Genomic DNA, 15292 nt, shown 5'->3' on the forward strand with positions numbered 1-15292 from the left:
TATAAAAAGGGAAATATGTCATATTTCAATATACATGTGTTTTCATGTTAATTTTTAACTCGCTGCAGACGGAGCTCTGGTTCAACGGCTCGTTGATTGTATACCTTCAATCTCATATAAACATAACAAAAAACATAAAAGAACGCCTCGTGTTTTCATTTTGATCTCCTGATATTCGTGTACAATTACTAGAGATTTAAGAGGTTTATTTGTCACATACACATACATACGTTCATACGTATATGCAGTGAAATGGCACGACACCCGGAGATTAAGCGCAATAAACTCTAAAAATGAATACTAAAAATACTAAAATGTGCGCAATCGACATGAGGCGCTCGCGCAGGCGGCCACAAGGGGCGGCGCCGCAATCGCGATTCCGGGTTCTATGATTATATAATAGTATTAATTGTCGTGTTGTCGTAAATACACATTCACATCATTCTAAATGTAACGTACCTCACGTCTGGAGGCCTCCACAGGCGTTCCGAGCTCAGCCAGCAGCTCACACGCCCCCACCTCGTAAGCTGGCTAGCTAACGTCGGCGCTGGCGAACGGGGGCGCGCGAGACAGCAGAAGTCCTTTCGACGTGGGCTTGTGGCAGTGAAAAGAAACTGTTACCTACCCATCGTCGGTCGGGGTTGCTGCAAGGGTTTTTTCCCATCTATACAGTTAGCGGAAACGCTGCATACAAACCAGTTTGACCCCCCTAGCCCGTCAACATTTCGTATCCAATCCGGGCTGTTGTCAGACGACGTCTCGTTGGTAACGGCGGCGCGACTGGTGTTCAACCAGCCAAAGAGGGCACATGTCACTCCGCTGCTCATTGAGCTCCACTGGTTACCTGTAGCCGCCCGCATCAAGTTCAAGTCTCTTACGCTGGCCTACAGAGTGATTGTTGGGAATGCTCCCGCCTACTTAAATGCTCTTGTAAGAGCACATGTTGCCCCCCGGATGCTGCGCTCGTCAAATGAGCGTCGCCTGGCTCTGCCGGCCATACAGCCACGGCAATCCAGGCTATTCTCATTTGTAGTTCCACGTTGGTGGAACGAGCTGCCAAAAATGACCAGAGCGGGGACCTCCCCCTCTGTCTTTAAGAAGCACTTGAAGACCCAGCTCTTCAGTGAGTACCTCCTGTCCTAACCTACAATTACTTAGCACCACCTTGCAGTATTTATTGCTACACTAATGTTGCTGTTACACTAATCTCTGTCGCAATGTAGCTTGAATGTTATTCTCCTTTGTAAGTCGCTTTGGATAAAAGCGTCTGATAAATGACTAAATGTAAATGTAACGTCAAAATACTAACATTACGGCCACGGCGATAATGTGCTGCAGCAAAGATATGTTGCGATGTACGTCCGTATAGCGTCAATGGAAGGTGTAACGAGTACATGTTAAAGGGATGTTTCACCGGGATCAAACAGCGTGTGGGAAGTTCACACCAAAGTCGCTGCTTCTACAGGGTGGTTTTGCCCCGATGAACACTCCGGGCTCGTGCATTTATCCCACTCTCCGCGGGGGAGTGGAATAAAGACCCTCTTCCGTGTAGCCTTCACATGGGGTTTCCTCCACCTCACGTCAGTAAGGACCCCCCTCAAAAACACGCACACATCATCGTCTGACCAGCGATGGACACATATCAGCCGGTCCCCGGGCGCGTCCACGTATGCTGCCCACTGCTCCTGGCTGAGGCCCCGGAGGAAGGACAAGCCAGGATGGGATAAATGCAGAGGAACCATTTCACCGGCCGCCATCCAAAGCATGTGCATATGTGTGTGTGTGTGTGTGTGTGTGTGGTGTGCTGCGTGACAAATAAAGACTGTTTCCGTTTCGGCTTCTGCTGTGAATGACAGAGCCTCTGCTCGTCCGCATGACGCGCCTACTTGCGCGACGGTACACGGCGTCGTTCAGCGGACAAGCTCGGTCCAAAAGCGACCTCACTTCCCATACCCAGAGGCCACTCAAAGGGCTGGACCCACACAAACGGACATAAGCGCGACGTGAAAGAGGTGCGCATGAGAACGGTGTGGGGATACATCCGTCCATTCTCCCGTTGACGTTCCCCATTTGTCCGCGTCCGCCTCTCTACCCTTCCGCCGGCAAGCGGCGGCCGGGGCCGCGCTCTCCGCCTTCAAATCCATCGAGTCACTTCCGGTGTGTCGGCGACGTCGCGGTCACGTGACGACCGGGAGCTTCGCGGCGCTCGACGTGAGCTGAAGTGAACACCGACACGAAGTTGATTGAGCCGCTCCGAACACATTCAAGGCCGCGACGCACGGACAAAAAAAGTGCAAATCTGAAAATAAAAACGAGAATTATAAACTCTTTGCAAATGTCGGAGTGATATGACGTGTAGTGTATCCGTTGGGACGCCGGGCCCCGTCGCCTGCCTAGTGGACAGCGCCCCCCAGCGGCCGGTATACAGCGCCCCCCAGCGGCCGGCACAAGTTTGAAAGACGAGGCTTTGTTTACCAGATGTTAAACTTATTATACGAGGAGCTGAGGGAGCAAAAGAAAACAACAACAACAACAACAACAACAAAAACAGCAACAGCGCTGGACCTGCGGAATTACGTTCCGGACCCAAGCTTTGCTTTTCGGACCGGTGTGAGTGGGACGCCGCAGGACCGCGGAAGAGGCGTTTTCCCTCCGCACCCCGCCCATTCTCACCACTTTTTCATTCACGGGAGCCGTTTTTCTTCCCCCCCCCCCCTCGGACCAACGAAGCGGGGTTCCGGCGAAGGCAGCGATCCGCGGGGGCCGAGCGCGTTCGGGGCGGGGGAGGGCGGCGGAAAGTTTGACCATGCGAGGCTCGGTCCGCAGGCACGTCGGAGCGAGGGTCTTGTTGCACACCTGAACGGGCGCCGCGCCGCTGACCCGGGGTGGAAAGCGAAAGTGTCGGTTGGTGTTTCCCCACAAAATGGTGAGTCCGAGCTGTTTACACGGTGACATTCTGCCTTTCACACCCAAAAGCCTTTTTTTTTTTGTTGTTTTTTTTTGTTCTAAATCGTTGAAGTCAGTGCGGGAGGACCAGGTCCGTTTTAAGCACGTTAGATACCCTGTTTAGTCATTACTGAAACAGTCTCCTTCCACCTGTAGATTCACATGTTTACATAGTGTTATTTACATACTGTTCATTGGTTTGCGTAGTGGTGCGTTATGCGCATTGCCTTGAGCGTAAAACCACCCGGTTTTGTGTGCTAGATTAATTATCGTAGACACAAAAAGAAGTATAAATGTTAAATTTCATGCGATAAAGCGTAATTTTCTGCTTCCTGTGTCATTTCCAGCACTGCATATCTTCATCATACCTGGTCTGAAGGGAGATTTCAACAACTTTATTAGGCAGTATTTCAACCTAAGTGAGGTGGGTAAAAAAAATAATAATAATAATTATATATATATATATATATATATATATATTCCATTCTAAAGAACTAATCTTGCTACAATCTCTCAACAGATATGTTACTTTGATTGATAAATACAAATTGAAAATATCTGACACCAAACTGCAAACCACAGCATGTCATGTGATTATTATTATTATTATTATTATTATTATTTATTTATTTATTTATTTTTTTAGGGGTCCAGCCCTGCTAAGGCATTAGCACAAACGTCTTGTTTGAACCTGTCACAAAGACCTCGTGGTTGAAGTTTCATCCAAATCGATCCACATACAGAGCAGTATTTAGCGAAAAACCGACCGAATCTTGAGCGATTTTAACACGGGCGAGCCAGTACATCAGAGGCCGAAATATGTCCAACCCCGGGTAAAACTATCTGGAAGACATACTTCGGCATAAGCCGGGAACACGGTTGAGGTGTCGTTTAGACTGCAATGTCGCCAAGGATCTCGTGACTAAAATTGTATCCAAATCGATCCTCAAACGGAGCAGATATTAGTGAAACGCCCACCCGTCACTGAGAGCATAGCTCCATTTCCACAGACAAAATAGTGAATTACAACAATGAGAAGTTCTGGTTTACAGGCAAACATGGACAGTTGTTTTAAAGACAGGAGCGTCCCCCCCTGGACGACAGACCGGGGGGGACGCTGCATTCAAGTAAACTCTGAAAATCTTGCTGCCTTTCAGAGAACCCAGGGAAGTGTAAAACACACCCAATACGACTAAACTGGACCCTGTTTATTGCTGCCTGGAGCTATATTTATGATTATTATTATTATTATTATTATTATTATTATTCCAAACACAGGCCCTGAAATAAATCTACAATGACCCCCGTGGAGGATGGCTTCGTGCACGCCATTGGTGCAGAGCTGCCAGCCATGTTTGACGGCATGAAACTGGCAGCGGTGGCCACGGTGCTTTACGTCATCGTCCGCTGTCTCAACCTGAAGAGCCCCACCACACCGCCGGAGCTCACCTACCAGGACACGCTGCTCCATCGCTACCTGGTCAAATTCTGTCCCATGTTCAGCCAAGAGTGAGTTTTGGGGAAGTGGGGGAAGTGGGGGAAGTGGCGCTTTGTTGTAGTGAATGCTAAGTAAACACGTTACTTTGAGGAAGTGGCTGGATCATAGGTTTTTAACATAAAGGAGTAGACAGGACAATGACATGCGAGTGGGCGTCGGACACACACAGATGCACACACACACACATAACTAGACACACCCGCACTCATATTTTACTTTCAAGTCTAATCAAATCTAGTCTGGTCTAATCAAATCTGTTTAACTGTCAGCCTCACTGTGCCCTTGGCAAAGTTCTGTCATTCACAGAGCAACACACACAACACAAAGATGTACATTCCCTAACAAATATACATAGCATGTACACATAGAGCAGTGATTCATCTTTATTAAGGCCAAGCTTTTATAACTGTTATTTAAAGAAGACCACTATGGAAAGCTGAAGTACAGAGGCAATTTCGTCCTCCAGCAAGTCAGACTTTTAGGGATCTTTGTATTTGTTCCTGTATTTTTAAGCAAAGCAAAAAACAAAAGGGCTGTTGGGTAATCTCATGGAGCCTGGCGTCCACTCAGGCCATCTCAGTTGTTGGGGCAACAGATGAAGCATGCAAACAGCCGTGGGGGCTTCTCAAGTGCCTCCCCTGGTATGGTAGTGGTGGGGCCTGCCTGTCTGTCTGTCTGTCTGTCCGCCTGAGATGCGAGGAGCCTTCTTTGCGGGAGAGGCCAAAGCGGTGTTATGTAAGGGAAGTTGGAGCCGGGGTGGCATGCGAGCGTGCCCTTGCCTGCAGGGCCACGCAACATCTCATCAGTTGCTTGTCCCTGTCTCCAGATACATTCCTCCCTTGCTGTGGGGGAAGAGCGGCCACCTCCAGACAGCCCTGTACGGTAAGATGGGGCGTGTCAGCACGCCGACCCCCCGCGGCGTCCGCATGTTCCTCCCCATGCAGGATGGGGCCACGGCCACCTTCGACCTCTTCGAACCGCTCGGAGACCACAGCACGGGAGGTGAGAGGCCCGCCGCTGCTGTTTATTTGACGAGGCCTGTTTTTGTTTGACATTTTCCATTTTTACAGTGGTTTAGGGGCAAACCGCACGACTTTTAAGGTCCCTAAACAGCTGGGGCCTGGACATCATGTTTTATCCTTCACTGCAGGGAACTATGTCGTGTTGTGTAAAAGCCCACGATTCTTCCTCTCAGCTAAGGTTTATGTTTTGTCCTTGTTACAATTGTTTGTGCTCCTGTTGATTTGAGCACTAGTGGTCTATCTTAGCCTTTCGCTCACAGCAAGACCGCTAATGAACTACCAAGAGGGAACACGCCGAGCACTTCACCAGCCAATTAGCACGACAAACACATGCAGACCCTCACATGACATATACACTGGTCCTCAGTAAATCTGTGTGTGTGCGTGCGTGCGTGTGTTTGTATGCATATGTGCTACCCTACAGATGATATCACCATGGTTATCTGCCCCGGGATCGGTAACCATAGTGAGAAGCACTACATCCGGACCTTTGTGGATCTCTCCCAGAGGCGAGGCTACAGATGTGCTGTTCTCAACCACCTGGGGGCCCTGCCCAACATAGAGCTCACCTCCCCACGCATGTTCACATACGGTAAACAGTTAAAGCCACATGATTTGTAAAAAAAAAAAACATTATGTGTGCAATACATTTTCTTTGTCAGCCAAGATATGAAAACAAATCCGATGGAATAATTTGGATGCAAAACAATTTTAAGATACAACATAATATATGCATAATGTGTTGCAAAGGAACTGTGTGATGCATTTTACCAGCAGGTTTTGGCCACTTTTCTGGCCCATTTTTGACAAAAGCTTTCCAATGTCTGAGCTTGGTTTGAGATTTGGAAATGGCAGGATGTGTATTTCTCCTCCTCTAAGAGACGGATTATCCCACAAGGTGGCATTTAGGTTATGCTTGTTTTTGCAAAATGTCAATGGAACAACATGACGTTTATATCCTGGTGTCTCTGAGCTTCCAGGTTGCACGTGGGAGTTTGCATCCATGGTGGGCTACATTAAGAGGGCCTTCCCCCAGACACTCATGGTGGTGGTGGGATTCAGTCTTGGGGGGAACATTGTGTGCAAGTTCCTCGGGGAGAACCTCTCCAACCAGGAGCGAGTGCTTTGCTGTGTCAGTGTCTGCCAAGGATACAGTGTCCTCAGGTGAGGTGACACTACTACGTGTGGATTTTAAAGTGTGTGTGCCTATACTGTATGTTTGGTGTCCATAACCAATCGTGTGTGTTTGTTTGTTTGCATGATTTATGACTCTTTGGAAATAGCGTGACACGCTATACATAAATACACACACCCACACCAAAACTAAAGTGTGTCTGTCTGTCTGTCTGTCTGTCTGTCTCTGTGTCTGTGTGTGTGTGTGTGTGTCTGTGTGATGTAGGGCCCAGGAGACGTTCCAGCAGTGGGACCAATGCCGGCGGCTTTACAACTTCTTCATGGCGTTCAACATGAAAAAGATCATCCTGTCACACAGGTGGCCACACACCACCGCCCATCAGATGTGCTGCCAATTAATAACAATGACAGTTCCAATTATAAAACCATTTCAAAACCCTACGAAGAGGCTATCGCTAATTATCCACCAGTGTCCTGCTTCCAGCTTCGTCTTGATACATCTAAATAACCATTGGTTAATGGATTGGAAAGTTCCATATTAGAATCCAAATGTTCACACTGGGAAGGATTCCCACCAAATGTGAAGAGTACAATTCCCACAACTTTTCTGACGCACGGCTTCACCACATCCATCGCTGCCTCACTTACTTTTCTTTAAAACAAACAAACAAACTAATGCCCACTTGTGGTGTTGCTAGCTACGCACTCCACCAGAGAGATGTAGCTCTGTGCGACAGGGGGGCGATGGAGCTCCAGGGAGAAGCAGCGTTTATTCTGGGAAACGCTACTGCTTGCCCCAAATTCCTCCTTTGGGATTTAATCATTTAAATATTATCATAGATTGGGGGGCACAAATTGATGCGAAGTTTGGACCCAAACTGTTACGTAATAAAAAAATAATACGCTCCGTTGTCTATTATAAGTTTGTGCCGAACAGATTTTCAACCTGCTCATATTTGATGGTCCTGCTTTTTAAAAAAAAGTGAATGTTGTGGTGAAATTGAATGATTTCCCAGGGTTAACTGAGTCCAAGAAAATAAAACCTTGGCTCAATTCCCGTCCTGATCGATGGTGTCATCTGTTGGCATCGTTTTGTGGCAGGGACACGTTGTTTGATATGAAGTCTGCAAAGATGGAGGATGCGGACCTGAACAGACTGTACACCGCCACTTCTCTGATGCAAATTGACGACAACATAATGAGGTGAACCAATGTTATTAATTGGATTCTCTTAAATATTACATTTTAGCGTGATTATTTTGGTTATATTGGTCGGAAAAGGCGAAACATTGTTATTTCTATTGCAGAAAATTCCACGGCTACGACACTTTGAAAGAGTATTATGAGACTGAGAGCTGCGTTCAGTACATTCAGAACGTGAGTTACAAGTGGCCAGTGTTTTTTAGACATTCGTGATAATGAAATAAAGTTGAATTTAGTTTGCTGAATCATCTAACTCTTTAAGTTGCCCCCTAGAGGTGGAGGTTTTTCTGCAGGCGTTTTTCCCTTTTTCACCGAAGGTTTCACTGAATTACTAGGTTTCTTAGATTTCTTCTTATAAATTGTCTTTATTACTCCATAATAATCCTTGATACTATTGCGTGCTTCTTTTACTATTGTCCTATTGCTACCGATATTCCTCTCAATGCTGGAGCTCCTGCTGCTGATTTTACTTCTCGTCATACCACTTCTACTGCTATAGTATCGACGTGTTAATTTAATAAGACACTCATCAGGCAAATTGAATTCATTGCTGTTTTTCCAGATCACGGTGCCTCTTCTCCTCGTGAACTCCTTGGACGACCCACTCGTTCACCCGTCGCTGCTGGCCATCCCACGCACGCTCGCAGGTTTATCTCACCAGCACACACACACGCTGCTGTCAGATTCTTGTTTGCAAATGAACTATATCCAACCTTCCAAATAACATATTTGGAAGGTTGGATATAGTTCATTTGCAATTTGCAAACAAGAATCTGGCTCCTTTATCAGAATGTGCCTCCCGGTAATTGGTGATCTTTTAAAAATGCCAAGCTCTTTATGTAATTTAAGCCCTTTTAAAAATGCAAATGTCCCCAACCCTTGGGTGTATTAGCTGCATGCGTACTACTATTAAGCTTTATGCATTGTGCCATATAAGGATTGAACTCCAAAGTCTGTGGCTCACTGCAGATTAATTTTCATACTGTTGAAATATGTTGTTTTTAAAGCTACATACCTAAACTAACAGACACATAACTACTCTTGTACAAAACACTGTCAATACTGTCTCTCTCTCTCCCTCTCTCACCCTCTCTCACCCTGCATGTAGACAAAGTGATGATAAATTCTTGAGGTCTCCTAACGGTGCTCTTACCAGACAGTGTTGTTGAATTTTTTAGAGCCATACGATGCCTCTGTGCTGTGGTATTATTTATAGGTGTGTCTCTCTGTTGGGAGTCCCAGGAAGTGTAGGTCACTGGCACAGGCCCTCATGCGTGTAAATCAGTATTAGCCTTGTGTGGAAAACACGACTTGGAGCTCCAGCAGTGAAACCCAAAACCCTTCACCGTCGTAGAAGAAAGCGCAGCCGTGCACATCAATAGTCATGAGGGTGTTTTTTTAGTTTGTTTGTTTTTCATCACCACAGATTGCAAATGGAAAAAAAACGTTTGGGTGTCTTATTATTGTTTAGAGATTTTTTGGGGGGTTATTTATGGAGAGAAACATGACCAGTCAGAAGAATATCCCTACAGAATTTGAGCTATGTAATATGATGGAGAACATTTCCATGTACTATTATGTTCATGTAAGAATATAAATGACGTAAAATTTGCATCACAGAAGAATAATTGATTAAAGGGCCCATGTGGTGGGCAGCCATCAGGCACTGCCCTCTGGTGGCCAATAGAGCAACGTGGGGGTTTTTTGACGATACAACTCCTTACACTTCCCTGGGAATGTACCGTATCCTGTATCCACACGCCTACCCCCACTTCCCCATCAACCTGTTTCAGGATCTGAATGCCTATCATTCTTGTAGGTAATTAATGAGGGGCCTTTGCTTTGAAAGTGGAGGTGTAGCTCGGACAGCTGTTGGCTGCCTCCGTGGTCAGTGGTCAGGACCTTGGGATTCCACGCAGATGTACGATTCCAGCCTTCTTGAGTTACTCTACATGGTCCACTGCGAAACACACACACGTGCACATGTAACACACAAACCAAGTGACACAGCGAGGCATGAATGGTAAAAACATTGTGGCAACTGGAGGGATGACAAAACTTGGAACGTTACATTAGATCACTTCATCAAATCCCCTCAATCTGCCGTCGCTAGTAATGGAAGCACTTTTTTGGATTTTGATACGGTGTTATCCGTGCTTATATTTTAGTGTCGATATTCTCTTAAACGCCCCTCTTCTTCCCTTTCAGAGAAGAAACCCAACGTGATGTTCGCCCTCACACAGCACGGAGGCCACCTGGGTTTCTTTGAGGGCGCCGTGCTGTTCCCGCAGCCCCTCACCTGGATGGACAAGGTCATAGTGGCCTACGCCGACACCATGTGCCAGTGGGAGAGAACCAGGCAAACCCGCAAGAGAACCAAGAGTGAAAAGCTAAACTGCTGAGCGCCGAGCTTTCTGGAACCACCATCACACTGGCTGTGATGCTCAATGAGGGCCCCACACACACACACACACCAGTTAAGGGCCACATTGGAAGGATTCTTATTACTGTAGAGCACTAACACTCCCAAACATATATGCACACGCAAAGTCTTATTCTTCTCTTCTACCTCCTCCTTTTAGTCTTATTAATTGATTGATTGATTGGTTGGTTGGTTACTGCAAACTGGAAGCTTTAACAAATCAAGATTTACCTTGGGCACCTAAGTATAAGCCTTTTTAACATACTTGAGATTTTGCACATTGCTTATTGGGGAATAGTTTACACAGGAGCCTTACTTATTTGTACGTGTCGAGCGGCCAGTATGCGCTGTTCAAGACAATCCCTACTTTATTTTCCAATCTGCAAAGTGGACCATTCTAAATGCACTGGCGGTAGAGGAACCAGGGTTGGTCGAACAAACAATATTCTCGTTCATCATCTCCCAGTGATGTCGCATTGTCACAAAATTAAGATGTCGCTATGTTGTTGCGCACATTTAGGTTGTCAAGCGAGGACACGGCCAAAGATTCCTGAAATATTTTAGGCGCTCTCCTTTGAATACTAGAGGGTTTTTTTTTTTTTTTTTAATCTGATATTGCGTCTTTAATCGACACATAGTTTCATGTAACAAAGCTTGGTTTGTCTCAAAGCAGCGTGGAATCTGTTACTGAGTAATAATTTACTGAGCGATGAGACAACCCCACCGCGCACACCGGTGTCAGAAGAGTCCCGGAGGCGACAAAAACTGTCATGGTTTTAATGGGCTTGTAAAAAATAATCAGCTTGAACCTCCTCTGCACATCCTCCACTACCTGCCCCCTCCCCTGTACTTTCTACACACCTTAATGACACTTTATTAACAGTGCATTGGTGTGGAAAAAAAAAATATTTATTTTATTTATATATATATATATATATATATATATATAAATAAATAAATTTTGGGTGGGTTTTTTTGTATAATCACATGGCTTATTCTAACGTCTTGCACAATATAGCCATGGGTAATAAACGGTGTTCTGTTTTCCATTAATAAAAATGTTTTTTGATTAGCATTGGACTGTTTTCCCGTCTTTGAGTCACGCTGCATTTCATACGGGTTGGTGTTTTCGAAAACGGCATCAATGCAACTTTTCCTACAGACGCAATGACCGCATCATACATTTATATACAGTTTATTGAACACTTTTTTTTTTTTTTTTTCTCCTCTGGTGACATTCTCATTCGCGTAGAACATATGATTGACACTATAATACTCCTATCCAACAACATTCAAAAACACAGAAAAAGAGACAGGCACTTGAAATAGACGCCTTCTGTTACACGATGGGGAGAGGGGGTTGTGGAAGAGCGGAGACTCTGAAAAATGAAAGCTGGGGCCGGCCAGTTTTTATTTATTTTTTTTTTTTAAGAGCTGTGTGGTTTAAGTGCAGAGAGTCCCGGAACTACCTTGGGAACAACAATTTTTACAACTTCTTGGCTGAATAAACATGAGCCAACATTTTTGAACAGCCAATTTCATCCAGGTTAATTACCTTTCAACGCTCATTCTGTTCGATGTCTGATTGGTTCCTGGACCACTCCTGCATGCAGGGCACTGTGCACCATAATATAATAATATAGTAATATTTCTATTACGTTTGGACATCCATATTGATGCAGCATCTCACCCCTTCGCCCCTACAATCACACAGCTCGTTGTGACAGCGAGTCTCCACGTGAAAGGGTTTAGTGTGTCTAATGGGTTGCAGCCTGTTCAGCGAAGTGGAGGTGAATCATTTATTTCCCGCGCTCAGTCGAACAGCTTGGCTCCCGTGGCCTTGCCGTCGTATTTGGAACCTTTTCCGTCAAACTCGGCGGGAAGGATGTCGGCGTCAAACTCCTTGTAGTAGTTGTCCAGTTCGTCTCCATGGACAAAGACCTGGAGAGGAAATTCTATTTACATGGATTTTGTGGCATGCATGGAAGAAAGTGTAATATAATATACTATAATATAATATAATTGACTCGACTATATTAAGATCAGAGGCTGGAAAGCTATAAATATATAAAAATAATAAGAATACCACTAGCTTTTTTTCCTAAAACACTGTTTGAAGATTTGACATGTGTACTTTGCTGGCCCATTTCTGCCACATACTGAATAAGTAATTTACCACTAACATTAAGAATATTGTCAAGTCTGTCTTGTAAAACACCACAGAGGTGGCACTTGCACTGGATTTACATCGATCTGTACAGACAGACGTTGGTATTTGGTCATTTTGTTCAGAGTTCAGTACTCCCAGAAATGCAGTTTGTCTCCATCGAGCGATAAATGACAGTTTCAGGTTGTTCTTACTCTCTCCAGCAGCTTGCTCTTCATGAGCGGTTTGACCACGTTGTAGGTGGTGGTGAAGTACCAGGGCTGGTGGATGAAGTGCACGGCTTTGAAACGGGCCGGGAAGGAGTCCTGGCGGTCGGGACCAAACAAGACACAACATCATAAGGCGTCTCAGGTATGAGTGAGTTGACTGCATGGGAAGAGGAATTGTAAAATGCATCTTTACGGCCGCGGCCCCCCCCCTCGCTGACTTTGCCTCGCTGGGTACTAAATTGCTCCGCCTCTGCAGTCAGGGATCGCTTGCCTCACTGTAGTAAACATCAGAACTAGTTTCTGAAGAACTCAAAACAACTGAACGCAAGCTCCTCCCTTCATCTACGGTTCTCATTTCCACATCATCCCCTCGCCTCCCGTTTTAAACCTCAACGGGAAGGCAACCCTTCCTTTATCCGAGCGCTCTGCGGCTCAGCCGTGCGGTGGTCGGCGTCGCTCACCTGCAACATGTCCACCATCTTCTTGAGCTCGGTGGGTTTGATGCCCGAGGCCTGCTGCATGGTGAAGCCCTTGAAGTTCTCAATGATGCAGAAGCCGTTGATCTGAGTCTCCTCGTTCTCCAGCAGGTTCTCCAGGATCACGCAGTAGGCACGCAGGATCTACACGTGCACATACCGCGAGAATACAGACAATTTTTGGGCGCAACCACTGGCAATAGAAACCATTTAAACCCAATTGAAATGATGGGGGGGGTTCTTAGATAAGTGTTTCCTGGCCATACCTCATCGAAGGTGATCTCCTCGTAGTCCCAGTTCTCGATGTTGAAGAGCAGAACCACGCGGCCATACTTGTCCCTGCTGGGCAGGATCCCTGGGTACCCGGCCTCTATGGTGCTGCGTACGGCCTCCGGCGTCAGGTTCTCAAACAGCTCAGGGTAGTCCCTCCTGAAACGCACGTAACCTGGACGGAGAAAGGGAAACAGGCATTGATTCCTTTGGACTGCCTTTCAAAAAAAAAGAAAGAAAACACATAAGTCCTGCCCGTCCCCGTCTAGTGCTGCATTGTGCTCGCTAGGCCTGTATTCACTTGATGAATGTGCTTAAGATGTTAAACAGAGGAACTGGGTTTTCCCCTCAACACACCCTTCATTAGCTCAAAGGCTCTGTTGACGTCGTACTTCCGGGCCCGGATGAAGCGCACCAGCAGGGCGTCGGGCTTCTCCCCAAAGGTGTCCTGCACCGCCTTGGCCAGCTCGTCTCCTCCGCCGGCCTTCTCCTTAATGATCCCCCGCAGCTCCTTCACAGCCGCCACCCGCTTCTCGTCCGTCTCGTTCAGCTCATCCTTGGCCTGTGAGAGGAGCCAGAGCTTTGTTTTTTAATGCTGGGACAGTTTCCTTAATTTGAATACAAACACTGTTCTTGGGAAAGGTTGATAATATTTATTGACGGTATACGAAGATTGGAATATGAAAGGAGATGAATACATGTAAATTCCAATAAGGCGTTCACGCGGCCGAAAGGAAGTTGAGGGGTGCTACGGGGTGTTTTCACACATTGGTATGAAATCAGATCTGGGAACCTTCTGAGCCGTGTGGTCCGGCAGCTTGGCACAAGGTCCAAACACTGGCCCGTGGTCCTTCACTGTGAGACGCTCCAGCTTGGCCCTGAGGGCCTGCTCCTCCTCAGACACCATGCGGAAGGTTCCACTCTGAAACAGGAGGGCGCCTGGTTACCCCGACTGTTGAGAATATCCACTTAATGCCTTAGAGTCGTCACCCCCCCCACCCCCCAAAAAAAAGCACTGTAATGGGTGCAGCGTGACATGTTTAAACCACGTGAGTCTAAATGCCGCGTGTGGCACCCCATAATCAATGGGCCTCTGTGTTTACATGATAATCTCACTCACATGATTGTAAGTAAAGCCTGTAAATACATCGTAAAGACCGTGACTAAACCTGGTGCAAGGATCACAGATTAGCAGCAGTGAGCAGTTAAAACTCGCCATTGACGGCGTCTCAGCTCCAACAATGAGCTTTGGGCTTGAGAAATGTTGATCCAACGCACACATCCTGGCCAAAGCTGCATTAGAGGCAACCAGTCGTGATGTCATCACTCCATCTTAACAGGTCTTTGGAAGGCGTGGGCAGCTTCCTTTCCCTCTCGGCGAACGCTCGTTTTACAACCGAATCTACACCGACTCACGGTTACAAATCATTCAAAATAAAAAAACCCACTCCGCCCTGTTTGGTCTGTGTCATTTATTGTCGGAAGACCCCGAGATAGAATGAAACGGCCGCTGATAAGTAGACAGGAATGTACTCACAACGACGGCCATGTCTTCTGGAACGTTGTCAGCTTCGTACGCTGCGGAGCAAACACGGGGGGGGGGGGGGGGGGGTTGGTTACTCACATCAAATCTAGTTTGGCTTCATATTAAAAAAAAAAAAAAAGGAACAATCCACCTATTGTGCTCGGCGTTAATCTCACACCGACCCTCACAGCGACTACAAGTCGTCCTAATCCCTCTGCTATTTTTAGGCTTTGTCCATTACCGGATGATTCATCAGGAGACACTAAGTTCATTGGTTTTCATAATCAACGCCCGGCGGTCGGTGCGTCCGCCGGGCGTTCGTTTGCTCGTGGGTTCCAATTCCTCGAGACTCGGTCAGGCCCCCGGTTTAACCGATGAGGACCTTCTCCGCTTGGCGAGGATCAATAACCTGTGATCATT

At 46.5% G+C, this 15292-nt stretch overlaps 2 protein-coding genes across 2 annotated transcripts; one reads left to right on the top strand and one right to left on the bottom strand.

The window, feature by feature from the left end:
- The first annotated feature begins 2686 nt into the window (after positions 1-2686).
- Positions 2687-11256, top strand: LOC307231250 (monoacylglycerol lipase ABHD2-like). The gene is made up of 11 exons (XM_080001875.1): positions 2687-2926; positions 3294-3370; positions 4225-4455; positions 5271-5446; positions 5891-6058; positions 6447-6630; positions 6866-6958; positions 7702-7803; positions 7908-7977; positions 8366-8450; positions 10012-11256. The coding sequence occupies exons 3-11, from the start codon at positions 4244-4246 to the stop codon at positions 10203-10205; spliced, it is 1284 nt and encodes a 427-aa protein (XP_079858001.1). The 5' UTR covers positions 2687-2926; positions 3294-3370; positions 4225-4243; the 3' UTR covers positions 10206-11256.
- A 781-nt stretch (positions 11257-12037) lies between these two features.
- On the bottom strand, positions 12038-14269 carry rlbp1b (retinaldehyde binding protein 1b; the record flags this gene model as incomplete). The annotated part of the gene is made up of 6 exons (XM_080003077.1): positions 14141-14269; positions 13705-13909; positions 13344-13522; positions 13063-13221; positions 12587-12697; positions 12038-12166 (listed from the first exon to the last, which is right to left on the bottom strand). The coding sequence occupies exons 1-6, from the start codon at positions 14252-14254 to the stop codon at positions 12038-12040; spliced, it is 897 nt and encodes a 298-aa protein (XP_079859203.1). The 5' UTR covers positions 14255-14269.
- Between the last annotated feature and the right edge of the window lie 1023 nt (positions 14270-15292).

Source organism: Zeus faber (genome assembly GCF_960531495.2).
Source record: "Zeus faber genome assembly, chromosome: 6".
Lineage (NCBI taxonomy): Eukaryota > Metazoa > Chordata > Actinopteri > Zeiformes > Zeidae > Zeus > Zeus faber.